Source organism: Plectropomus leopardus, chromosome 9 (assembly GCF_008729295.1).
Source record: "Plectropomus leopardus isolate mb chromosome 9, YSFRI_Pleo_2.0, whole genome shotgun sequence".
NCBI classification, from domain to species: Eukaryota; Metazoa; Chordata; class Actinopteri; order Perciformes; family Serranidae; genus Plectropomus; species Plectropomus leopardus.
Genome location: NC_056471.1, coordinates 20992301 through 21019829, shown reverse-complemented (window position 1 = coordinate 21019829; position 27529 = coordinate 20992301). Strand labels below are relative to the sequence as shown.

General features: G+C 40.0%; 1 protein-coding gene across 4 annotated transcripts; it reads right to left on the bottom strand.

Annotated features, from left to right (window-relative positions):
- Nucleotides 1-975: 975 nt before the first annotated feature.
- lnx2b (ligand of numb-protein X 2b) lies at nucleotides 976-25849 on the bottom strand. Of its 4 annotated transcripts, XM_042493301.1 has the most exons (11): nucleotides 25700-25849; nucleotides 25557-25599; nucleotides 18173-18761; nucleotides 13821-14014; nucleotides 11290-11489; nucleotides 8841-9266; nucleotides 8170-8316; nucleotides 6389-6563; nucleotides 4780-5023; nucleotides 4536-4694; nucleotides 976-3678 (listed from the first exon to the last, which is right to left on the bottom strand). In XM_042493301.1, exons 3-11 carry the CDS (start codon nucleotides 18577-18579, stop codon nucleotides 3543-3545), a joined length of 2088 nt encoding a protein of 695 aa, XP_042349235.1. In that variant the 5' UTR covers nucleotides 18580-18761; nucleotides 25557-25599; nucleotides 25700-25849; the 3' UTR covers nucleotides 976-3542. The 4 variants fall into 4 exon arrangements, with proteins under 4 accessions (XP_042349235.1, XP_042349234.1, XP_042349236.1 ...); XM_042493300.1 differs by having other exon boundaries at nucleotides 25557-25849; XM_042493302.1 differs by lacking the exon at nucleotides 25557-25599.
- Nucleotides 25850-27529: the final 1680 nt, after the last annotated feature.

The following is a 27529-nucleotide window of genomic DNA, read 5'->3' as shown; positions in this document are numbered from 1 at the left end:
TGAACTGTACATTCAGGCATTCTGAACCACCCACATCTTGTGTTTCGACTTTGTAGAAAAAATGAGTTTAGTCATCTTTTTGAGTGCATGCATGTACATATGACTGATGAGCTTAGGCTTAATTTCAGAAAAACAACTATAAATGGAAATCATAAATAAGTCTAAATTAAGTGAGGTACCTGAGTCACTTCTTTATTCTTTACAGTTTCTGTCCTCTAGGGGTCAGACTGAGCCATGAACAGACTACACAGTTTGACTGGACATTTTTGACCACTGAGGTGACTGATTTAAGTCCCATCTATCTGTCTATCTGTCTATCATATAGACAATGGGCCACCTGGTCATCTACATCCTGGCTAAATAGGTGATTACATGGTAAATAGAAATCATACAAAACAACATGACAACCACAAATACATTTTTAGATCCTCATAACTTTATTTTTACCTTTTTTTTTTTTTTAAACCACCACCAAACTGAATACTACCTACTCTGACAGATTGATACAGAATCATTTTAAAAATATTTGAAATGGAAAAGTTGACTTTCTTTTTTAGGATTCAACAAAACAAATTTTATTGAATCTGGAATAATTTATCAAATTTATAACCTCATCATGAGCAGTCTTTTTATGAATCAGCTACCGTTTCATCTTCCTCTCTCCTTTTCAGTAGCATCAATAGAAATTTAAGCTCCCTTAGATCTAATTCATATAGTCAAGTATATCTACAGAGTGTGGGACAGACAGAAGAAAATATAGTTTTAATTATTGTTGTTTTAAGAATTAAACAATATAATTAAATAATACCAGGGAACATGGCACAACAACAAAACCTCTCTGATCTCTCTGGCCATTATGAGATTGTAACCAATAGCAACATGTGAAGGCCAACTACATTCATACATTCACACACACACACACACACACACTGAATGCAGTTCTGCACCAGTATGAACAGGAGAACAACCTTGATTCGTTATGATTTTATTGAACATGATAAAACAGCGGACGGGATATAATACACACATTATCTACTGTATATATACTGTATATATCACAGACTCAAAAACAAACTCTTAAATGATATTCTAAATTGTTCAGTAGGTTTTGTCTCAATTAAGACACGAGAAAGGCCTCCGGGAATGTGTTGACTCAAAGAAAACAAGGTAACAAGTTTATCTGAAAATGGTCATTCTCGTCATTCTCGTCATTCTCATTTGAAATCCCTATAAACAGTTTATAATAAAAGTAAATAATGAGGGGAAAACACATTTTCGTTCAGTGGAAATTTAAGGCAAGTAACGTTATACATTCTGGTTTGTCCTTCAATGTCTACAAGGCACCTGCTCATCAAGGTCATTCAGCGTGAGATCATTTTAAAATAAATACAGAGCACTGGTTCATGGAAATGTCTGCTGAATGTTTTATTTATAGATTAACGACACTTTTGATTAAGACCAAACATTCATCGCAAAGTTATTTGCTTCTATAGACCAGCTCACAGTTTTAAACAATATAAAAGTTTATGTCCTGCTGCAGATATTTTCAATTTCTAGAGCAAACAGAAAAAAAAAAACCTGGACCCAAGCTGTTTCTGACCTATGCAATTGTGATTAAATGTTCTGTGCAGGTTTGCTATTATGTTTAGGAGGGATCGTACATTTAGATTTTACTGATTACTTTTATGGCTCAGATAGGACTGGGCTTCAGGTATTTCAAACTCTTTAAGCTCCTTTAAAGTGAACATTTCTGTCTGTGTCGGCAATGAAAGTGTCCAATCAAAAATGACCGCACGGCTTTTCTTTGACTTTTCAACAACTTTCCTGTTAAAACCAAAGTCGCTTCTTGTTGATTTGATCGTTAGAGGGTAACTTTTGTAAATATGAACCTTGTTTTTGTCATGATGTTTCTCTGTAGGTCCTGACACACCTTGCAGTCTGTGGTACGTCGGTTAACGTTGTGCCGTTGGTGATCATCTGTCACTCCAGTCGCTGCAGTGTGTCCCACAACTTTGTCCCTCGTCGGCCTTTGCGTGTTGAATCAATCTCAGCAGCAGAGCCCTCAGTGAATGAAATCACTCTGATTCAGCTCAGCGCACGAGAAGAGGACCAAAAGTGAGGAAAGAAAACAACTTAAGTCGAGAGGAACTGAGGTTGAAGCAAACATGTTACATAAGGTAAGACTGTTTTCCTTTAGCCATTGAACTCTCAGGCAGAAACGTTCCTTGACGGTTTGTGCTTTTGTTCACTACTGCACGGTAAATAAGCGTTGCTCTTTCAACATCGTACAGTGTTGTTAATGAGCTGAGTAGCAAACTAGCATCTTCTATTTCCCTTTTCACTGATGATTACAGACGACCACCGTCTGCTGGTAGTTATTTCTTCTCATGCAGGCACAGAACATTGTTCATGTGCAACTTTTTGGCCAAGACACTGGCGACATGAGGTGATGCAACCATCAGCTTCGTCACCACTAGTTTTCTTTGACGTCACTTTGGTGTGTCTGAGCCTGAAGTGACTAATGAAGACAATCATTTTTAAAATTGGTCTTGTATCGAGCGAGAGTGTTTTAGCTGGCAGCTGCCAAACAGGCTGCAATGTAAACACTCTGAGCATCTACGTTTTTGAAAAGCTCAATGACTATTTTAAGTGTTTGACAACATTATGGAAATGATCTCTACAGGAATAAATCTTTTTGTTTTCAACATTGTTGTCAGACACTTGAAATAATAATCTGAGCCTATCGGTGGCAAACACGAGCACTTTAATTGGACATAAAGTGAATGTTACATTGCAGCCTGTTCAGCCATTGCCAGCTGCAGCGGTCTCACTCAGTACTGGCCCATTTTCAAAATGTGTCTCCATAAGTTACGTGAACACAAAACATAAGAAAATAGGCTCCAGGTTTAAAAACATAGAGGCTACCCTTTAACATGATGCACGATTTTTAAGGTGAAATGTGAATAAAATTGATAAAATCACACATCTGTTACAAAAGCTACAGGACAGGGAGTTTTTTTTCTGTCTTTGGCATGAGTCTATATGATCAGCAGCCATTGTGTTATATGTAGTCATCTATAGTTCTTCATCACAACTGTCTACATATATACTAAGCACTACGTTTCATCTTTGGGTGAAGACATGTTTACCAACTGAGGACAGGAAAAAAAAAATCAGAAAAAATATCGAAAAGATGTTCCAAAAATAAAACATCCCTCCAGTTTGTCCTTAGGATATAATTCACTGATTGTCATCATTTTTTTCACCCTGATTAAAGCCATGTCGTTCAATCATGTGTGAGAGAGTACGAGAGGACACTGAAACTTAACAGGCGCCAGCCGAGACCACGCTCAGGAAGGTCACATGTTCAGTATTACATAAGTGATCAAACAAGTGAACGATGTAACCGAGCGGTGAGTTACATGTGGAAGGGACAGTGAGTGACCCAGTCAGGAATGCAGCTGAGCAGCGTGAGGATCTGTGTGTGCTGATCAAAGAGCGTGATAGAAAGAGCGGAGAGTGAATGTGCAGGTGCGTTCAGTTTACACAAGACTCCCGGGCCACGACACCACCGTCAGCGTGACTTTATTCTTCTGCAGCTTCAGCATCGGGATGAGAGAGGAGTTGTTCATTCCCACTGTTGTGGCTCCGTTCACCGCCACGATCTCATCACCGCACCTGGAGAACACCACAGACCGTTAATGTGGAGAGTCATGAAAGGATGCAAGCGCTTATCACGTCACGTAGGTGTCAATTGGGCTTAAAGGGACATTTTACCCCCATAAATTAAAAAAAAAAAAGTTCTTGCCTGTAGTGTTTTTTATCCATCTGGATTATTTTGGTGTGGGTTGCTGAGTGTTAAGAGGTATCGGCCATAGAGATGTCTGCCTTCTCTCCAATATCATAGCACTAGCACCTTTGAGCTAACTAAAGTTACAGCTCAGCTGAGGATGATGCCATTGATGTTTAAAGATTTTTTTTAGCCTTTGATTTTTCTTGACAGCACAGTGTGTGAGCATGAAAACGAGAGAGAGCGGATGATATGCAGCAGAGGGCTACCGGGGCTAGAAGCGAACCCGCGGCCGCTCTGGCCATGGACACTTCTTTTGTACATGGGGCTCCCGAGGCACCTCGAGGACACCATTAATGTTTACATCTTGCTCTTTCACAAGCATGAGTCTGACGTCCATGAGAAGATGCATGCTTCCCTCTGCACAGTGATGCATTTGACGGGTGTAGTTTGGTAGAAAGAAAGTAGTTCCTACAAGAAATTGCTCACAACAAGGTCTGTCGATTATTTTTTTATGTAATCAGGTCATTGCTGTTGAGTTTTTCCGACATGCTTTTTTTGATGCTTTGAGCACCACAAGTCGAGTGCCATCTACTTCCATTACATTTAAGAGAAGACGGACATGTCTATGGCCGTTATCGCCAACACTTTGCAGCTCACACCAAAACAATACTGATGAAAAGCGCTACAGTAAAGAGGAAAATGTGTATTTTTGATTTTGGGTTGAACTGTCCCTTTAACTTACTTGAGGCGTCCGTCAAAGTGAGCGGGTGTCCCAGGCACAATGGTTTTGATGAAGAAAGGCTGCTGGCCGTGGCTCTCCTCGTAGCCACCGACGATGCTGAAGCCCCAGCTCTCGTTGTTGGTCTTCTGCAGGACGATGTCCCGACACCAGTGCATGGGACTGAAACGACAAACATCGGAGCTGACTCTTTAACATCAAAATAACCAGAGCACGCTTAAAGTGGAAAACAGGATTCAGGCTCTACCTCGGTAATCCCAGCCAACGAATCCACAGCGGCGTCCAGTTGAGGGCATCGTCTCGTGGGTCGTCCACAGTGTCCAGCTCGTCGTTGTTGGCAGCCTCTGCGTCCTCCTCGGATTCCTCGGAGAGGGTCTGGATGACACGGAGCACCACCTGGGACTGAGCTGTTTGAGTCTTCAGCACAGAAACGGCTTCATTGTAGGTCAGCTGGGTCAAATCCACACCGTTGATGCTAAGCAGGACGTCCCCTGAGGAGACACAGCTGATGTTGTTAACATGAAAGGACATTTTAATAAGAGCATCTCTGTGCTCAACATGAGGGAAAGTTCTTCATTTTAATTTCTTTAATTTGGGGATAAATTGTAATTCAGCCAGATGGATGAGACTGGATGAAACCTATGACTATATTTTATCATCAGGTCATCTATCTGCAGTTTTCATATGAAAACAATTTTAAAAAACAGAGGAGAAATTCTGAAACAGGGAGAAAAAGCATGCATTACAAAATTTAAACGACTCGTAAAGGACGTAGTCCGAGGCAGACAATATTTAGAGACTGCACCTCTTTCAAAGAAGTCAGCATTTATTTAAACACACACCTTCTCTGTTTGAGTGCCCTTGAGCAACACATTGCACCCTTGAATAAAGCAAGTGAAAAGAGAATTGCTCTTTTCCTATTCAAACATCTGTCACATGGTAATGGATTTCCTGTGAATAGTTTCTTTCTGATGCTTTGTTCACTGTATTTATCCAAATATTTCTACACAGTTAAAGGAGTTCTGACTGTTTGCATCAACTACTCACCCGGGGTTATGCTGGATTCATAAAGAAAATTATTTTTCTCTGTGACGCTGTGTCTACAGAAGTGTTTTATATTAAATTTTGTGAAAATGCATGTGTTTGGGAAGCACTGAGCGTTCGACTGGATAAATGATACTTGGGTTATATTGCAAAAGTAATGTGAGAGTTCGTAAACTGATGTATTTACACAGTTTTGTTCTTGTCTTCAGGATTTTTTTTCAACTTTGGATTCACTGTGGAGGCGTGCAAGAAAAACACACTTCCTGAATTCAGTGCAACACTGGGTGAGTAATTAATACACAAATGGGTCATTTGAAGAGTGAATGATTTTTTTTATGTTTCTGGTTCAAATTTTGAATTAACGGACATGACCCCACTCTTAATATGCTCACAATAACACCTGCCACACATTTTCATTTAATCACAACTAGAGCTCTGATGATTAGTCAGTTGACAGAAGATTAATCAGCACATATTTTGATATGTGCGTTATCATTTTTGTCATTATGTGAGGATTTGAAGATGTTGTTTGTTGTACTTCATGGTAAACTGAAGATTTTTGGATTTTGGAGTTTTGATCAAACATAAGACATCTGAAGATGTCAAATTGTGAGGAGGGAAAGAAAACTGGGTATATTTGACAACTTACTGATATTTTATAGACAAATGATAACATCAAAAAACTAATCAGATTAATGGATATTGCAAAATAATAGTTGCAGCCCGAGCCGCAGTGAAGAACTGTTGCAAAACTTCCAGCACAAAGTTCCTATTCAATTTAAAATCACACGTCAGCAGATGTTGCTTTGTACCTCTTTTGATGGTGCCATCTCGGTGAAGACAGCCGACAGGCTGGACACTCGTGATGTAAACGGGCAGACGGCTGCGACAGTCCCTCCCCCCAGCGATGGTGATGCCCAGGGAGAGCCGAGGCTCCTTCTTCAGGCTCACAGTTTTCTCCTGGCTGGAAAACCCACCTGGAGGATCCTACATGGACAATTGGACAAATGAAGATCAAGCATTACAGACTGATTTTTAAAGTAATATTGGCCTCAATCAGGATCCCACGTGTCACAAATTCTCCACAAGAATTATTGTTTTATGCTATTTCGTTTGACATGGACACACTTCAGCCTCTCCAGGATCCTTTGACTTAATTGATCCCTGTTACAAAACTGCTTGTAGAAACAAATGTGAAACATTTGAGAAGGAGCTGAGAGCTAAGGGTAGAGGTAACGTGTGAGGATCAACACTGAGCTCTCGTAGTGGAAAAGATGTGTGGAAAGTGACGGCTTCAACAGGCCTCCTTGTTTCTCTCTGGAGTCTGTAAACCATCAGAAGGGAAGCTGGGGGGAGGTGGGGCTCTTCCTCCCCCCAGCAGGGAGCCCATCCCCCCCCCAGCAAGACGAAAAGGCTCGACTCTGCAGGCGAAAGCTAACTGTTACAAGCTTTGATCCTCCGCCACCCAAAGAAACAACCAAAAAACAACAAGACAGTGGTCTTGTAGCAGTAGAGTGAGCAGCACCCCAGGCCTTTTGATCAGGACAGAGGGAGGCCCCGGAGAAGAGCTTTCATCTCCGCTCACCGACGCAGGTGTCTGCGCTCAAAGCTTCTCACCCCCAACTGGGGAGGGGGGGTGCTATTTTTTCTATTGACAGTATATGATACAGCTGAGTGTGACTGACAAAGGAGCGATCATCACAATTACACTGTGTAACACAAGTATGTCAGGTTTGTAACATACTGAGAACAACACTGTGGTTAGTGGTGTCGAAGAAGTTAGAAACCCAGAGGTCTCCCGTCGTCAGAACTTTCTCCACAGCGCTGCGACAGCACTAGAGTCGGATCTGGAGGCACACATTGTCATTCTGCTGCAGACGGATAAAACACTCTAGCTTGTTTGTATGAAATCACAATTATCTTAGGCGGAGCTAAGCTCAGGATGCAGCGACGGTGATTTTGCAAAATAATGTCAGGAGGGAACTTGTTTTGGTTAGAGCCGCCCCTTGAAAGTCAGAGATTCGAATAGTCAGTCGGAGCCCCTCAGTCAACTGAGATTGCTTCACGTCGAGCAGTTGGTTTTCCTGTGCAGTGAACTTGTGACGTTGTTAATGTCACTGCAAGCCGCTGCTGGGATAAAAAGATGTAGCAAATCAGTCTGACTGGTTGTGTCATAAAAGCTGATCAACATCAGGCATGAGAGTCCTGCAAGACTGAGTCTGGGTTTTTACGATGTGCATTCACAAGTTGTTTTATTTGCTGTACATCTTTGCAAAAATTCACCAAAACAACAAAGCAGACACAAAGCATTCCACTATACAGATTTCAGCAAAACATGCCATTTTTCGCATTTAGGCTGTTGGCTTTGAGGTTATGGCTGTTTCTTGTAGTGAAGGGGATTTTTAAATGTACAGTGAGCGAAAGGGGATGTGTATGTCGGCTTAAAAAGCCAGCGAGTATATAGCCACAGTATATATATATATCCTGTGATTTAGACTGTAAGTATTTAACGGCTGGCAAGGCCCTGAGTAAGTGTGGATAAAAAATACTTTATTCAAAAAACAGTCTGAGTGTTAGTTTGTGAGGGAATTACCTTCATGTAGGTGGACTGGCGCCTGAAGTACTGCGGCTCAGGTGCCCTCCTGGCTGCTCGGCTGTGTTGCCCCTCTCTGCTGCTTACTGCCTCCTCCTGAGTCTCTGCAGGTCTCATCACCACAAAGTTCACACGCACCTCACTCGCCTACATAAACACAGTAAAAAGCGATTAACACCAATACAAATATATATACATCTTACCATTACTGCTGCTGCATTTCTTATTCCTCTCCACACTGCATAACGTTGGCCCTGACTTTGTGCTTTGCAACAGTTTTTGGAGCTCCTAACAATAGCCCCAGATCAGAGGCAAATCAGCGTTGGCTTGGTTCTCACAAATCAGAATTCGAGCACAATGTGTGAGCTGTTCAAAGTTGTGAGCTCAGAGATTTAATGATGAATTGTAGACACTTCCCTGATATCTATCATGCTAAAAATCTGGAGCTGTTGAAGACTTTGTTGGTGTTGGCACCTCTTTCCAAGGTGTGTGTGTGTGTGTGTTTGAAGATAGGGAAGAAATAGTGACAAATGGGAAGAGAAGGTGGAAGGTGGACTATTGCACACTGTGTTTTTTATCAGTTATTAGCTTAATAACTCGCTGCCTTGTCACTTTTTGACTTTATTTTCTACTAAAATGTAGAAAATCCTATCATATGTCCTTTAGTATACCTGTATGATCTGTGCGGCGCTCTCAGGTGTACCGTGCCTCAGGTCGTGTCCGTTGATGGCCAACACTTTGTCATTGTTCTTCAGTTTTCCATCTTTGGCTGCCAAACCTCCTGACAGCAGGTCCAGGATGAAAACCCCACTTTCGTCCGATTTCCGGATGAGTTTGATGCCGAGCGGCTCGCTGCGCTGGCTCTTCATTAGTGTCACCTGCAGGACAGTGCCCGGGTTGTGATTGGAGGTAGTGTTGCCATGGGGACTGTGAGAGGGCTGAGAGGCAGTGGTGCCGGAGGACGGGTGGTGATCAGAGCGAGGATCCCTTGTTTTGAAGCCTTTCTCCTGCATAACAGTGAGCCTGAGGAGGGACGGCTGTCGCAGCACTGCGATGGCCCGGGCGTGGGGGACTGAAGCCAGACTGACATCATTCACCTGGAGACACAACGCCACGGAGAGAAGAAACAACAGTCGGTGATGCAGCAGCCTGACACAGACATCCATGCTGCCACAACAGTGCGTTTTTTGCTGAGCAGGAAAGCGTGATGAATTGAAAATGTTACTTTTCCTCCAAGATAATTTTTATATCATACCTATATTTCCTGCATTAGAATCAAAACAAATACTAGCTGCAAGTTACCATCAGCTCACCTCTCCTGTTTAAAATAAGAGCCTGCCAGGGAGATATTTACCTCACAAATCTGATGTGAAATCAGGCTGTCACAAAAATCAATGCATTGATTCAAGGGGAAGACAAAGATTGAGTTTCAAGATCTTAATGACGAAATCTTCGCTCGCCTTCATCGGATCTCTTTACACCCAACCAGCTTTACACAAAGCCAAAAACACTGCAGCTAATGTTTCACATCCTGAAGGCAGCCTTTTTTTTCGATGGCAGGGTTTTGTTTTCGTTTCCACGTTTGTGATTGGTTGGCTTTGGAGGAAAAGCTAGATTTTGGAGGACACACTGAAGCAGAGTTGCCAGAGCCGAAGCTGAAATAGTCTACGAGCTCGGCTTACAGTGGTGCAACGTTCCCAGAGAACCGGAGGGAAGAAATACAAGGAGGACGACATTCTTGGAAGAGAGGAAACCACAACTTATTAAAATCTTTACTTATATTCTGCACTTCGGTTCTCTTCTGAGCAAATATGTACTGCAGAAAAATCAATACTTAAAATGAGTTCATGAATACATAGAAAATTAACACTAACCTATTATATTTAGATCATAAAACATCTCTTGTTCAGACAAAACAAGACATTTGATGACGACACATTGAGCTCTGTGACAGGCCTATTTAATTGGGACCCTGCGGGTCACATCTGGCCCCGACTGAACCTCGGACTGGCCCACCATACAGTGCATAAATCTGATATTCTGCTATGATAAAAATATGTAAACTACATTTAATGTCTGGAAGTGGCTCACAGGGGAACCATCTCATCCTTTCTCTTATCTCTTGGGTTACACATGGGAAGTACCGTTCAGACAGGATGTACGGAGCAGCGCAGCATCACCGCCAATCATATCTTTTACAAATCAGTGTTTTTCTCATGATCATGCTTAAATGCTTTTCAAAACCTCTGGCTACGGTCAAATGGTCAAAAACACGTCCTTAGTCATTTAGTCACACTTTTCTTTGACGTCTGTGAGGTGAAGTAAGTGTGTGTGTGTGTGTGTGTGTGTGTGTGTAAATACGGGACACAGTGTGTTAATGGTTACCCTTGACATGTTTCTTTGTATCGATAGCTCTTTTTATTGTGTTTCTGCATTTTCTTATGTGCCTGGGTCAGATATGTGACCAAAAATAGATTTTTTTGTTTTTCCTTAGTGTAAAGATAAACATTGCATTTTTTTTCCATACATAACCAAAAGCTAAAAAAAATGGTTTTAAAGAGGCTGCTGACATTGTCTGGCCCATCTACATTTCCTGTTTTTTAATTGAATTTGTAACTGAACAGCACTACCCTTTGATACTGTTGTCTTATGTTTCATAGCCAACACAACTGATCCATAAATTGAGAACATTATAAGATAAGATTAATTGATCATGAAAATAATTGTGGCGCAGTTCATAATTACTACAAATTGAAAACTCACCTCATTGTTTCATAATAACTGTGGTTCTTTATCTAAATTTTAGTCCCCTTCATGTCTGAACACTTCTCAGACCTCTCAAGTAGCAAGTCAATCAGTGACACCAACAACAGCCAGGTTAAAGGCGTTCACACTGACATGTTTGGCAAGGAGAAAATAACCACGCCTTGTTTCCATGGAGATCAAACTTGTCTATCTTGAAGATCAGCTTTCCCATTCCTCGCTGCAAAGCACTTTGTTTACAATATGATAACAACTCAGCAACAAAGTGTTTAGGCAAAAATATGCTGAAAAGAAACGCCACGCCACCGGGACACGGCTGAATTCCCTCGCTGAGGAAGAAATGAATACTTGTCTCACCTCTAAGATGTGGTCCCCAGGGGCCAGTCTGCCATCACGAGCTGCCAGCGAGTCCCGGACAATCTCCTGGATGACTATGTTCCCCAACGGTGTGTCTTTCCCCCCCACGATGCGAAGGCCCAGCTCCTCCTCGGGCTCCTCTCTGAACAGCTCCACCACGTTGGCCTCGGCCACCAGACTGGACCGCAGCGGGGTGTTATCTGGAGGAAGAGAAGCAGAAAACCAAGTGGAATTAATGTGGCTGTTTTCCCATGTTTACGGAGAAAATACTCCCACTCCTTAGCTCTTGTTGGCTGACCGTACCTTGTAAAACAGCTGATAAACATTGCTCGCCAGCAGAAGTGAAAGTAACCCCAGATCCACTGTCATTTGGTCTTTCACCTCCTTATTTTTGAAGGTTTTTTTGTGCTGTCCCTCTTTGATGCCTGCTGCTTAAGGCCTGAAACCTGAATCTTTTTATAAAGCCCCGACTTCCTTCCTACCTACTCCTAATATCTGGCAGTACAATGTCATTAAAAAAATAGTCCTGCAGAATAATAAACATGAGCACTCAGGCAATCGTTCAGGTTTTAAACAAACTCCCAGACTGGCTAAACATTTGTGTAAGAGACAGTAAAATCATAACTTAAATTCTCAACATCCATCACAGTTTATAAAACAACTTCCTGATTCAGCTTTGTCCAAACACACTTGTTGTTGTTGTACGAGGACACAGCTGCAAGGACGGATTATTTCAGACATTTTCAGCACTTTCACTTTCACCAGCTAAATAGAGAGGTTTAGATCATCTGACCTCTGTTGGCTTGTTTACAGCTTCCCTGATGATCAGACCGCTTGTGTTTCTTGCTCCAACTGACGTCTTTGCAGTGACGTCACCGTGTTCCCAATCTCGACAAATTACTTTAAGTAAACGTAACTATAACTTGCAGAAATGGTGGCTAGAGCTATAAAAATACCACCCATGTTTTAATGAAATTATCTTTCAAAACAGCACCAGGGAGACAATGCTTGGCAGAACAAGTTGTGATTAATATGTAATGCTTAACAAAAAAGGTGGTTCAGGTCTTCATTAATTATATCCCTCACAGATAATACGTCTCATAGGAAAACTGATGCACTGAAACAGATATTGATCTTCTCATCTACCTGCCAGGAACACACACAGCACAAAGCTTTGATATCTATTCATCTAAAGTACACCTTCACCAGTAGAGACATGCATACAATTATATAACACTGTGACAACCAATAACCAGTTTTTGAACTTAAGGTGACTTTTGTTTTTACAGCTCACACTGAGCACCAGCTTTAGATAAGAAACAGAGAAAAGCACAGCAGACAGCAGCTTGTAATCGTCCCAATAAAATAGCTCTAACGCACTGAAGTGAACCGAATGTCTCAATCTTGGAGCTGATGTGTGCGAACGGACAGACAACACAAGTATTTACATGCTACAGATAACTCCTCAGCAGTGTTGCTTATCTTTTTAGTCCCACAGTTATCAGGAGGGCATGAATAACCTTATAACCTGGATGAGTCAACATGCTGACACTTTTATGCAAAAATGTGAAGAATTAATAAATAAAAAACTTGGCACCAGCTCATTGTATTTCACTTAGGCTTGAGCACACGGTGTTATTTCATTAAAATATAGATTATAATGGTAACTATGCAAACTTCTCTGTGGACACTGGTTACCAGTTGCCTGGCAACTATGTTTTAGTGGAATTTGGTCCCTGAGTACTGGCAGGCAGGTTGTTTAGAGGGTTTTTTCCCAGTGATGAGACTGTCTGGTTACCTCATCTGTGAGCTGGTGCACATTCAACAACTTGGCTGATGATTCACCTGTAACAGACTCCTTAAAACCTCGAGGCTAAAAAACATCACTGTTTCCCAACAACCAACTTCCCCAACTAACCCTAACCCCATAGCAGGGAAACCATTAAGATTCAGGCTAGAACAGATGAGTCGAGTTCAGAGCTTTTATTGTCTTTCAAGGGGAAATTTGATCTGCAGTTGGTGGTACAAAAAAATTAAAAATAGGTTTACTCAGCTTCCTTTGGCCAGGGGCCACCTTTGCAAAATGACAGTAAGGCAGGGGCCAGTTAATAAACAAACATTAATAATTAATATAGCCTAAAAATAATAATAATAAAAATGATTCAGTTTTATAAGATTAGACCTACTTGATATTAAGGCATGTGTATTTCTGCTGTAATGTTTGGCATTTTAACATCAGAGTCAATGAGGATTTACTCTCTTTTGCCTCAAATGGCAATTGAGGAACTGCAGTTTTTGGCACTTTCTCATTGGCTTAATTTTTTTTGGCCCCAGAGGTCGCCGCTCAGGTCAGCCTAGATACAGTAACTAAGGGTGGCTGGACATTGGACTGCTCAATTTCCATGTTTGTGTGTTTGCAGGTGCAAAGATAACAGAAAAGTCCCTGTACTCTGCTGTTTGGACAGAAAACAGACCGTTTGGATTTAATCAGTAATATAATGGTGGCTGTTACTTATAAAATGACGCCATACCTTCCTCACTTTCTTCATAGGCAGGATTGATGAGCCCGGGCTCAGGCTGATCTCTGGTGGGATTTCGGGACAGTGTTGTTGAGTGTTTGGCATCACCAGATGACTCCCCGTCCCCCTTACGCCCCTTTAGCTCATTCCACGAGGGCCTCTTCCTCTTCTCTGCCTCCTCCCTCAGTCTTCTGAACACAGGACATCTGAGGACAGACAGGAGTTAAAGAGACGATTGACCATGAGTTTTACTCTTTTGAAGACAACACAAACTAGATAGATAAATGAGTGGGAGAGATAGATGAACAGAAATAGAAAGAAAATGGATTCACTTTAAAAAGTAAAATTCAGCGGACCTATCGCCATAACCAAATTATGTGCACGGTTGCAGGTTAAAGATTCTAATTCACTGATTTTTATAATCTTTTCAAGTTGCAGACATTATTTGATGAGTTGTGTTGATGTAATAATGTTGATAATTACATCAACTCTATACTGTGCGCAGTTTAAACACAAATTTCTGCTCAAATTGATTTAAAAAAATAATTCAAGTTGTCGTGACTTAATGTGATTGGTTTAATAAATTAACTCTTCACCACCATGAGTTCAGGATTTTAAGTAACCTCCCCTGACCCCGTACTACGACAGTTTAAACTGTGTGTCAGGGACTTGTAGGCCAAAAAAGTAGGACTACTATAATTTGTAGGCCATTTTTGTTGTTTATGTTGTTGCCCCCCTGCCCCCTTCAGGTTTTAATATTGTGAGTTGAAATACACAACTAAAGTTCAAAGTAAAATTGTCTAACTGAATTAATATCTGACATGACCAAACAGATCAAAAAGCTAAAAACTACAGAAGAAAATGTAATTGTAGCAATATAATTTTTTCAACCTTGTCAAATCAAAAACTTGTTAATATTGTTATAATGTTAATATTGAGAGTAATTAAGCACATAACACTAAAGATTCCTCTTAAATATTATAATACTTATTTTCATGAGTCATTAACTTAAAAATGTGTGTTTGAGTGCTGCTTAAAAGTATCTTTGATGGTAAAAGAAAAGCGAACTCAAACTCAATATAGTGCGTTCTTTGCTCATGATTTTATTAGAAGCTGTCATAACTCAGAAAAGACTGTTTAGACTGTTGTTTTAGAGGAAACAATGAGAGAGTATTTCTGCACAGGGTTCAGAGCAGGAGCACTATGCAGATGAGTAGACAGTTTCACTGCATTGCAGAGTGAGACAGGTTGAGTGTGATGAAGCCAGAGTGCTGGGACTGCTGCTTGCTCCTCATGCCTGAACTTTGTCTCCTCATTGTTTGCACAGAGAGGCTGCAGCAGGACTGTGAGCCGGCCACAATTGACTGCGTCACAGCCGAAGATAAGCGCCACTCTGGCCATGTGAAAAACACATCGACTGACCTGCACCTCGAGCCTTGAGCTCAATAATTACAAGTTTGAGTGTTCAAAAACAGACTGAGCTAACGGGAATGAATGGTTCGGCTCAAAAAAGGAGGAAACAGCCTATTAAAGGGCACATAGAGGAGAGACTATCAGTTTTGATGACAGTTATTTTAAATTCCTGCAAAGAAGTCAGAATTCTTTTGTCATGACTTAAACTTCAGATCTTATGATTACCTTCAGGTGCAGATGTGTGCGCGCAGTAGGCTATATGTATATGGGAGTACCAGACATTTACTGTAAATATGCCATAAAATATCCACTATAATGGAATAGTTTGACATTTATAGGCTACTTGTTAGCTTTTTTTTCTTTCTTTTCTCTCATGACTGTACAAGCAAACCGTAATAGTAATTTTCACACTTATACCGACAGATAGTTTTGTAAATTAGTGTGTATTACTCACTTGGGAATATTGGGCATCAAAGTATTCATAGTGGCAGCGATGCAAATTTGCAACAACTCATGAGACCCTAGTGACCTTAAGTAGCCTCCGGGAGTCAGTCTGAGTTAAGCTGTTGTCTTGCCTAAGCTGCTGTGTGCTGTTTTAATACGTTTCTTTTTAGAGAAATGGTTTGAGTCAATTTGAGTTCTGTCTGGTAAACAGTTATGCAGTGTATATGTCTACGGCTTTTATTGTGAAAAGTAAGAATGGAAGGAGTAGATTTGGTATGCACTGATTTTGTTGAGGATGAAAGTGTTGTTTATAACCCTTTTAAGTATAGGCACTACGTGATCGAGTGACACCTTTATGTGGTCGTTTGATGACTGTATTCAGCGTGCGAAATCTTTGAAAACTCAACCTCCTTATGAAAACAAAAAAGTATGCTTTTTCGCCACGAAACATTTGCTTTCTGTGTGTGTGTGTATATATATATATATATATATAAATATATATATATATATATATATATATATAATTTCAGGAGCTACCTGCCCTTTGAGCCTCTGCCTCTTTCAAAGCCCCCTTTTCCCTGTGTTTTGTTATACTGGTTGATAGATTATAACACTGAAAGACGTAGCGGTTGGCGGTTCAAACAAAAAACTAAATGAACTACTGCCACTAACCTTTGCATGTAAACCATTAAATAAAAATGTATACAGTTCTTCTGAGAATATAGTTATAGTTTTACAAAACATAATATCATGATACTCAATGGTGTCAATATTTTCTTACACCCTTAGAAGGAATATCTCATTGTCACATTTTCTTTTTACAGCGTTATCTTGCTATTTATTATTATCCACTGTTCGCTGTTTTGGTTACATGCCCAACACCTCGTTATGTAATAGCCTACTTACTGTAATATACAACTCTGCAGTTGTAATCCTGGGTTCTCCCTGATATGCCTTGGCCTTTATTTGAACCCATGCCTCAAATCCCTTGATTTCCTGCTAAAAGCTTTTCTGTGCTTCTTGACAAATTGATGAAATCCAGGATGTCTCCCCCTCTCATCATCCGTGCATTAACCCTCAAATCTGTGAAACAGTCTGTTGTTGGTGAGATCGTCTGCACTGTACTATGTGAGGGTTTCCCCTGCTGCAGCATAACGAACGAAGGCAAAGTTAGATTTTACAGCAACCTGTAAGAGGTGACTGAAGGTTCAAAGCATATTTACAAAATCATTGAACAGGATTAGTATGGCTGCTCATGATGTTGCAAACACCCTCTTAAAGACAGGCAATATATTTTTTGCATTGTATTGGATTTTTGCTGATTTACACTATTCTGATATTTTCAAAACTAATTCTTGCCGATGCCTATATTTACATGTGTTTTTCCACCTAATTGCAGAGAACATTAAGTCTCTCCTGTAGTGGAATTAACAGGTAATGTCTGCTGTTATCACGATGGGTGGCAGTTGCAGACATGAAATATAGTGCTTGTCAAAATGTACATATTCACTGGGCAAAGAAATAAACTACTTTAACCTAAGTTACATGTAAAACATATTGCCATATTTATTTTTATGTGACAAATGTTAAATGAAACTGTAAAATTCATCACACTTTAACAGTCTTGGATGATGCTCTCCCTGAAGCATTCCTGACAATCTCAAAATGAACAGAATTTGACCTATTTCAATGGATTTAAGTCACTTAGTTGAAGCTTCATCTTACCACCTGTCATATCAGCACAAATGTTCACTTCTGGCTGATGCCTATATTCATCTTAAAGCTGTTTTTCGCAGATATCATTGACTTGCCGATATTAATGTGCATTCCTAGTATTTTTTGTAGGGTTGTTAGAGTTAATCACAAAGTGATCTCTATTTTTTTAGAGCGTTAATCATTGGCCAACATTTCTGTCTTTAAGAGGCTGTACTGGGCTGAGTTTTAAAGCTAAAGTGATGATACTGGTATCATATGAAACTTAAAGACCCGAGGAATCCAGTGGTGCCATGTCTCGCTTCTCAGGAAGGGGCAAGGTATCGCTCCAAAGTTAGGCTGAGTTTTGGCAATGGGAAAATGGCATGGCTTTTTATTTCACAGGAGTCCCTTAACCTCTGACCTCAACATATCTGATCAAAAATGGGGTCTGTTGGTACCCATGAGTCTCACCTTTACAGACAAGCCCATTTTATTCTAGTCCCATACAGTTTAATTGCCATTTGATTCCTAATCAAGACAGTCTGGTAGGAATTCCTTTACCTGTCAATATAGACTTCCTAACTGTTTTGTAAGGCTAATAATGATATTGAAAACATGTGATTAAAAAATACAATTAATCGTGATTAACTTTTGAAATTCTGCAATTAAAAACAGTAATCATTTAACAATTTTTACAGTTTTTAGCATTCTCTAAAATAACACAAACTGTGACCAGTCATTTTAAGTAAAGGTTTAATAATATGCACTAAAACTGCTGTCATAACCTGCCAGCATCCCGTACGGCATCTTACCTGTTGTGCAGGTGAGGCTGCAGCTCACAGCGCTGCATCTGCTGCTGACACTCTGCAGAGTGAGGACACATCACCATCAGCTTGTCCAGCAGGTTCCTGACCAGCAGACTGGAGGGACGGCACTGATGCAGCTGCAGCCGCAGACGGTCCACGGGGCAGAAGTCCTGCTCTTTCAAGAAGTTGCTCAGACAATGAAAACAATATGTGTGGCCACAAGGGGTGTCCATGGGTCTGAGGAGGGGCTGCAGGCAGATGTGGCAAACCAGTTCATCGTCCACCTCGTCCTGGTACTCGTACAGGTGGCTGTCCATGCCATCGTGCTGCTGGCCACACTCCTTACAAACCCGAGCCCACGACAGACCCGCAGTGCTACCGCTGCCAGCAGTTTTGGTTTCTGTTGTAGCCATTGGCTGAAGAAGATCAGTCCAAACTTCTCTGGAAATGATCCGTGTCCTCTTATCTCCTTAAAAACTGTGTCTGGTGCATAAGTCTTCGTCTGCACATCTGGAGCTAAAATCCAGTCAAACTGTGGAAGTGATACGATGATCCAGAGTGACAAATGTTATCTCCACGTCTTCATTTTGATTTTCTGTTGAGAGAGAAAACACAGTGAGGTCTCCTGCAGAAGTTGGACTGTTCCTACTCATACCGGCCAGCTCCACAGGAAATGACAAATCCACAGAGCAGCAGCAATATGGCAACAAGCCGCAGCTGCTTCCTCCCAGCCAGTTTCCTGAGGGACAAAAGGAATTCTCATCTCAGCTAAAAGTCCCCGTGCTTCACTCTGAAGGGGCTAAACTCTGTGAAATGAGGCGAGAGAAAACTGACTAAAGTCAAACCCTCGCTAATGGGAGGGAACAAAGGCATGGCACAACACGGGAGTAAGAATTTTGAATGAAATGGGCAGAAATGCAACCCCCCATCACTAATGACCCCTTACGCCCAATCGGCAGTGGTCTCCATCCCTTTGTGCAGCTCCTAATCTCCTTAATTCTCTCATAAGGAGAGTGCTGATTAGGATCGCATTCTTTGCAGAAACTTTTGGCCGCTCAGTTCACGTATGAACAAATATATCAAATAAATGGACATATCATAAATAACAAAAAATGCATTGAGTTAGATCTCATAAAACAAGTTTGTGAAATAAATTGCATCCATTCAACAGTGCATGTATGGATTTAATTACCCATTAAAGTTAGGAGCAAACAGGTCCAGTGTGTAGGATTTAGAGGGTTATATTAGTAGAAATGGAATATTACATAATAAGTCTGTCTTCAAACAAAAACCCAAAAGTAGAAAAGAGAAGATAAAATAAAAAGTCACAAAGGAGAGAAATTTTTTTTTATTTAAAGTAAATAAACTAAGACCAAAAAAGAAAAAAAGGAGAAATGAAAATTTAAAAAAGGAAAAATGAATTTAAAAAATAAGAGAAAAATTGGGTGTTGAGGGGAAGACTTGTTAGGGAGCCAAACATTGTTATTTAGTGGAGTAAATTGAGTAAATTGAAATTGAGTAAATTCATCGAGTTGAATGAGCTGTTTTTATCTACAGGTCCTCATCTATGGAGTCCGCCATGTTTCTACAGACCAAACACTCGCTTTAGACAGAGCCATTCATGTTTTCATGTTGGCCACAAAAGTTAGTGAACAGCATTGAAAAAACACAGAATTTTAAAACGAAACTGCTTTACTTAGTGTTTTTGCTGATTTAATTCACCGGGTCTGTTTGTTTTGGAGAGAAAGAGACCTCTTTGGATAATTCTGCTAAAACCTCCTGACTGTCTGGATTTTAAGTTATCAAATAAAAAAGGTGAGAACACCTTAAGTTTTCAGAAAAGCTTCAGTTTCAGCTGGTTGTAGTCTGCAATCTTCACTGCTAAATGCCACTAAATCAGACACATTGCTCTTGTAAGTTGCAGTAAATGCCTTTTGTAACAAGTTTTAAGCCAAAAAAAAAAATTCACAGGCACCACTTGAGAGGACTTCATGCTGTCTGAGAGTCTGAAGTGGGTCAGAAATAAATAAAACCACCACCTTAAGGTGCATGACTTTTGCCTCAAATACACAAAAGAAAAATGTTACAATGTGTGAAAAAAGAGACAAATAAGCCACCACAATGAGCTCACTACCTTCAGTTTCCTCCTCTATATTTCCAAGATTTCAGGCACAAAAAAATGTGCTTTACCTTCGCTGTTATTGCCTCGGAGCGACTCACCCGAACCGATATCTTTGTTGTCAAGCCCCCTGAAGCCACTGCACGCAAACACGAGACTCTAACCCCACAGTTGCCTGAGGCTGAATGAAACCAGAGCCCTGCCTCTCCAGCAGCACACCGTCACAATACTGCCTGTGTGCGTGCGTGTGTGTGTGTGTGTGTGTGTGTGTGTGAGGACACATATTTGTGTGCATGAGTGTGGATGTGTATGAGCTCTGACTGCACCGGTGTGAGGAATGCAGTGGGGAATTGGTGTAACTAGGCAGAGTGAGAGGAAGGTGCCTCTGTAAATGCCTGTGAATGTGTGTGCGTGTGTGTGTGTGTGTGTGTGTGTGTGTGTGTGTGTGTGAGTGTGTGAGGGGTGGGGGCTCAGACTGCTGATGTTGCACTACCACAGGTAAAGTACTCTTAGCTGATCGACTGATTGCAAACACACAGGTCCCCATTACATTTATGTGTGCACACATTTTTCCACGTACATGCAAACTAGCTGAGGTCGCAGAGGCCGTCTTTCTCGCTTTGTCTTTACTGTGTACAGGTGATACCTCGTCCTGTAATGGATAGGGGTCATGGATCTTGCAGCGCAGAGAGGGAAACACAATTGAAACCAGGCTGTGCTCCATTTATTTGGAAAGCATGTGACATGGTGCAAGAAAGTGACACAAAAGATAAACAATACATTTACGTTAAATGCAAACTGCTGCCCTGCAGTAAAGGGTACAGCTGATCCTCTTATCAATAAAACATTCATATCACTCTGTACCTAAGGTGTATTATTTGCTTTGTGATAAGGTGACTAGCTGAGAGTCACAGCTGACTACAGAGAGCACCTGATGTGTTTCACTGAGGGTGAAGCATGTCTTCATCAGAGCAGAGGTCATCCTCGCAGGAAGACTTACAGCGACCCTCGAGGTTGCTGGTTCCCTCCTGTTGATTTTGTCTGAAGGCAGCCGGCTCTGTAGCCATCTTTCACTGTCCACTATCACCACACTGACACAGCAGCATATATCTCCACGTTTCTCAAGGATACAGCATGACAGCAGTTTAAGGTGCTCATATTGGGTTCCTCCATGTGAAATGGAGATTCTGTAATGCAGAAACGATTACTCGATTGATTGGTGAATGAACTGACTATTTCAGTTCACTACAGACAGACTTTACAGCGTAAGATTTTACTTTTCTATGTTTGATATCATTATAAAGTGAATATCCTTGGATGTTGGACTGTAAGTCATACAAAAAATGCCATTTGGAAACATCACCTCTGAAAAACTGTGATAATCATTTTCCATTATTTTCAGAAATGTTTTGGGCCAATGAGAAGACGATGAACTGACCATTCGCCGAGGAGAGCGGTACCAGAGACTTTAACATCAGGCTTTCCCGATCCAGAGGGGAGTCAGGACGTCCCGGATAGATCCAAGGTGCAGGTAACTTTGACTGTATAGATGCTTTGAATACTACTTGGTGCTGGGCTATTCTGGTTATACTAGGGCTGCTACTGGTTTCAAGGTATACCGTGGTTCAACTGTTGATGGTAATCATTTTGAGTACATTTGCTTATGTATGGTATTGAAAAAAATGCAACTTGACAGCAAATCTCACCTTTATTTTAATTGAGGGAGAATTTTTACACCTACTTCTATTAAAAAATGGGTTTGAGTTCCAGTTATGGTAATCAAACATTTGTTCAACCAAACAAAAAACTTTCTGTTTTCATTCCTCTGACGGTCATTGTTACTGATAATGATAATAATTCTGTAATACTGTGACATTTCTGAGACGATCTCGTATCGTTACTTGATACTTTAAAGGTATCAAGTACTGATATCCAGCCCTTTATGCAGTACTAGAAAAAGTAAGTGTCATTTTTTCATTTCAATCATTTACTCTTTCAAGGTAACGTCCTCAGTTTTAAGTTTCTTTGAGAAAGTTTGTAGAATTGGACACAGATCTCGCGAGAAAAAAAAACCTCACAATATATTGATTGTGGTGAATTTCTATGATCAGCATAATCATGAATATGATGTCCAGCAGCACTCAAAAAAACTCCAACAGACCGCATATGCACTGTCCTCAAAAACCATAAAAGATCCCAATCATTCATCGGCATATTTCATACTGAAAGATATAATGACATTTCAAAAAGTTTAATAAGCTACTGCCAAACATAGATATTAATTCTGTGGGAAACTCTGTGAACTCGGATGATTATTGGAATAATATCGTGAATCACAATTGCTTTGGCCAAGATAATCATGTTATGAATGCCTGTTTGTTTCATTAATATATCCGTCTTAACGTCACAAATACAATTTAACAGATATGTATAAATCCACTACATTAGAGCATGAAAATCACAGGAATCCCAAACTTAAATAGACATTTTAGACCAGAGTTAAAGTCTGTGTTTGTGAAACCAACACAACAAGACAGTTTTGCAATAGACGGATATAATATGTTATTAAAGGTTTACAGCCGAGCAAAGCATATCTGCTCAATACGACCTGCCTCAGTGAGGGAACGCCTTTATCCAAATCAAATGCCTTGTAATCATGTGACAGTCTAAGCTTTAGAGGGAAATACGGTGTACTCCAGTCTCCCACAGGATTACTGGAGGTGGCGTTCCTTCAAAGCCGAGCAGAATCACTCGCTTTGATGGTCGATGTGAGTGAATCACATGTGCTGCCACACCCTCAGTGAACGCAGGTGAAGCCCTGTTAGACAAATAATTTCCTCATGAGTCCACAAGACCGGAGGTGTGTCACGTCTACGTCTACCTTACATCAACGTCTGGTGCTTCTAATATAAATGAATGCTGCACATGAAGAATAAATTACTACCCAGAGATGAATGACTCTTTATCATCACTGTCTGAATGGGACATAATCAAGTGAAAAGCTCCAACATGTCCAAGATTACACTTTTATGGCTGCACAAATTACTTATCATTGGAGTTGCACGGATATTTGAAGTCTCGTTTCCTTTATCACTGAATCATGACCACAGTTTAAACATCATGTAATTGCTATAGCAACAACATGCAAAGTCAAAATGCTGCTTTAAATACAATGACAAATATTTGCATTGCATACCTGTACGCAGAAAAATAATCAACAGCACAGTCCATCTGACAGCCATAAAAACCATCATTCCCCAGACTGTTTTCCACCCAAATTTCCTCCCAGTTTCTACTTTCACACAACCAGTTGGGCTCTCAGCCTCGCTGCAGACTCCCTCGTGGTGTGGCACCAGTGTTTCGCCGACATGTCACACACGGAGGTTAAGCTTATGTTCGTTGGGCTGCTGAGCCTCCCACTGTACAATAGCCTGCCTGCACATACCAAACAAACACCAGTCATGGCTTTAACTTATCATCAGCCACGGATGTTGCCTTTGTGTTCAGCATGAAGGGCAGAAGGTAACTCCTAAACAAAAAGCCCTCTGCACTTCTTATTACAGTAAAAGTCACGTAATCAACCAACACAAACAGAAATGAGTGTTATTACTTAGCTGTTGACTGATTTTGTGTAAAAAAGATAAAACCCCACTAATCACATCACACTGGCAGTTCCTTGAAAAAGTGTCTTTAATAGCTCTTGTGTTGCTTCTATTTTTACCTCTAGTCTTATTTTAGCTTTATATCCCTTGAACTATTTATGTTTTACTCTCTCGAGGCTATTTATTTCCATCCTTTGTGATGCTGCAACAACCCAATTTCTACTCTGCAGATCAAATACAAGTTTATAAAATTAAAAAAAAAAAAGATTATATACCCATGCTTTTATTTTCTCAAAACGGACATCTGTAACACCCTGCCTCCTGGTCTCCCAAAGACATCAGTTAGTGAACTTCACTCATACAAAATACAGCAGCTAGAGTAGTAACAAAAACAAGACAAGGAGGACATATTAATCCCATACTCGTCTCTCTTCAGGCAGCCTGTATCATACAGGATTGATATAAATTAGTTGGTTTTTGGTTTTTAAAGGTCTTAATGATAACGTTACCTTCATACATAGCAAGCTGCCTCCCATGTGACACTCCTAATCGTGCACTATGGTCATCGGCCTTTGGACTATTAACAGTCTCAGGGACTCACAAAAAAAGTGGCAGAAGCAGCCTTCAGTGCTTATACTCCCAAATTATGAAAGACAATTCCACTGCATATTCGACAGTAGGCTCAAAACATACCTTTTCACTCTGGCCTTCCCTTAGATCAGAAATCTTATTACACTGTTTTACCCCTTTATGCCACTGTTTTTTTTTCAATTGTGAGATGATGTTGATTAATCAGTCATTTATCAATCTGTTGTCTCTGATATTGGAACTGTTAATATTGTAGTGCTTATGTATGTTGTATTTTACCCTCTGATTCTTCTCATTTGTATATTTTATTGCTATTTTATTCTTTATCCCTTCATGCATCTCTTTTTTTTTAATCTCTGTAAAGCACAGCTGCTTTCCACGTATCAAAGGCGCTATATAAATACGTTTTTTTAACTTATTTAATGCTTTTTATGTAATTTTTGAATCAGTTACTGGCAATCAGATTACAATAGCGAAGCAAAAAGTGTAATATTTCCCTTCAAAATGTGGCATGATAAAGAAATACACTCATTGCAGTTAAATATAGTTCATTTCCACCACTGATATTAACCTTCAAATCAATACACACATGTACCAAAACCAGTGAGCATTTACACATGAAAAAAGCTGCTGAAACACAGTAACACGGACGTGCGTACTGACTTTTCTCCCTGGATGTGAGTGTTGTCACTGGGACCATAAATAACTCACTGCCCCTCTCCTGTCAGCTCATGACTGCTGCTTCGGTCCTAATCACCACAGCTCGATGTGACACATCACAATGACAGAGGAGGTAATAAAAGTTCACCTTGATGTGTGTCTCTCACTCACATGGACGATATCACGGCTGATAAATCTGCCATGGCTTCACCTTCAGCTCATAACCTGCTGAAAAAAGCGCTAACTGCCACACACCTTCAGCTCAGAAACTCACTTTTATGACAGAATACGATGCATCTATATTTAACCATTAAACGCGAGCTTTAAACGACCCCAGAAGCGTAAAACAGCTTAGTTTGATGATGTTTTTTTCCACATAATCGGGCAGATTAGCTCAAGTGGAGACCGAAACTCGCCTTACCTGTGTGAAGGTTGTTTTCCGGAAGCAGCTAACGTGTCGCGAGCTAAAACAAAGAGATCCCTATTTACTGAATAATGAATATAAACTATATCAATGTAAAAGAAATCACCGGACAGCTTCTACACCGCCGACATTGTTCTTACCGCAATGCTGCTGAGTTATCCAGTCTGCTGTCCCAGGTGTAGTCCAACCTACAGGCGAGGACTGGGCGACTTTCCCAGTTTCGACCAAACACAGTTGAAGCCAGAAGCAGTTCAGCTCAGGAGGAAGTCCATGCAGGTGAACACAACACTGCTCTGTAACTGAAGGTATCCTTAAATGCAGGAATGACTTTTTATATTCAGCCACTTAACCCTTTAAAACCTGGATCAGCATCAGTGTTCTCGTGCTGCGTTCAGATGCCTTTTTTTTTTTTTTTTTTTTTTTTTTAAAGCTGTATAATCCTTTGAAACCTGAGCAAATTGGTTTGATTTCTTTCGAAAACATGAAGGGAGTAAACAACTTGGTAAGAAATGCCCCCAAAATTGCAAGAAAGTAATAAAAGGTGACAAGAAAATGAGTTGAGAATTAGCTTTTAGGAGAAAGGGGGGAAGAACTAGGAAAATGTCCATAAAACTATATTCATAATTGTTTCATTATTAACTAAAAATAAGGGGAAAAAGTGTAACGGTAAGAAATTAGTTAAAATATCAAAACAATTACCTGAAAATGAGCACAAATAGAAAATTGAGTAAAAAAAATTAAAAGAAAAAGAAAAAGTCCCCAAATAAAAAAGATAAAAAACAATAAACAATAAAATAAAACAATGCATATAAACATACATGTATATATTTGGGGGCATTTTCTTTCTTGTAATATTTACTAAGTTGCTCATTGCCTTCTCCTCATGTTTTTATAAGAAATCAAACCAATTTGCTCCGGTTTTAAAGGTTAATAGAAACTCCTCACCAGTCTGCAACAAAATAACCACAAAATATTAATATCCTGCATGCAGAGAAGAATAATAACTAAAAAAAAGAGACAGTGGTGGGACATTATTTAAGTAAATTTACATCAGTGATCCCGGCTATCAATTTTTGGTTTTAAAGACATTCTGAGAATAGTACAAAGCAACCAATGTAATGTTTTAATAACATTTTCAGCTGCAAGTTTTTTTTGTCCCCATAACAATCTGTAATCTCAGTCCTCAGTAACATGTTCTGAATATTGCTTTGAAAATGTTCTTACTTTGTTCTCATGCTGAGGTACGTTACTTCTACTTGACTTATTATTTCAATTTTATGCTACTACATAAGCCTACTTCTACTCCACTACATTCGGTGAAGCCAGGAAACCAGGGACATCAAGTAAAATGACACAATTAATTTTTGTTTTTTTCTCTTTTTGTCCTCAATAAGTAATTAAGGTTTGAAAACCTGCATTAATGTACAATAATACAGTTACATTGTTTATTTATGCAATAATATAGAATTATTTGTTTATTTAGTAATATTTATTAAATAATAGTGAGTCTTGTTTATGGGACTTCTCTGTTAGTAACCCTCGTCCTCACCTTTGGCGTACTTAAAACAAAATGAGTAAAATTTCTGCTCTTCAGTGATTTTTTTCAGTGCTTGCTAAACAATAATAAATCATTACAATATGAAATAAAGAAATTATCATCTTACTTTATTAACTGCAGCAATTATGTAACTCACAATGACTTGTGCATGTATAAATGTAGGCTTTAGATTTTAGTGTAAACCAAGTAAGATTTTATTAATTTATATAAAAAAAAACGGTCAGGACAGCATTACAAAAATGCTGCTCCTGAAACAAAAAGTAGATATTGGCCAGATTAGCCAGCTAGTAGGCCACAGGGCTAAAAATGAGCTCTCAGGCCCATATTAAAGGGACACTTCACCCCAAAATCCAAATTACGTATTTTTCCTCTTACCTGTAGTTTTATTTATTAGTCCGGACTCTTTAATGTG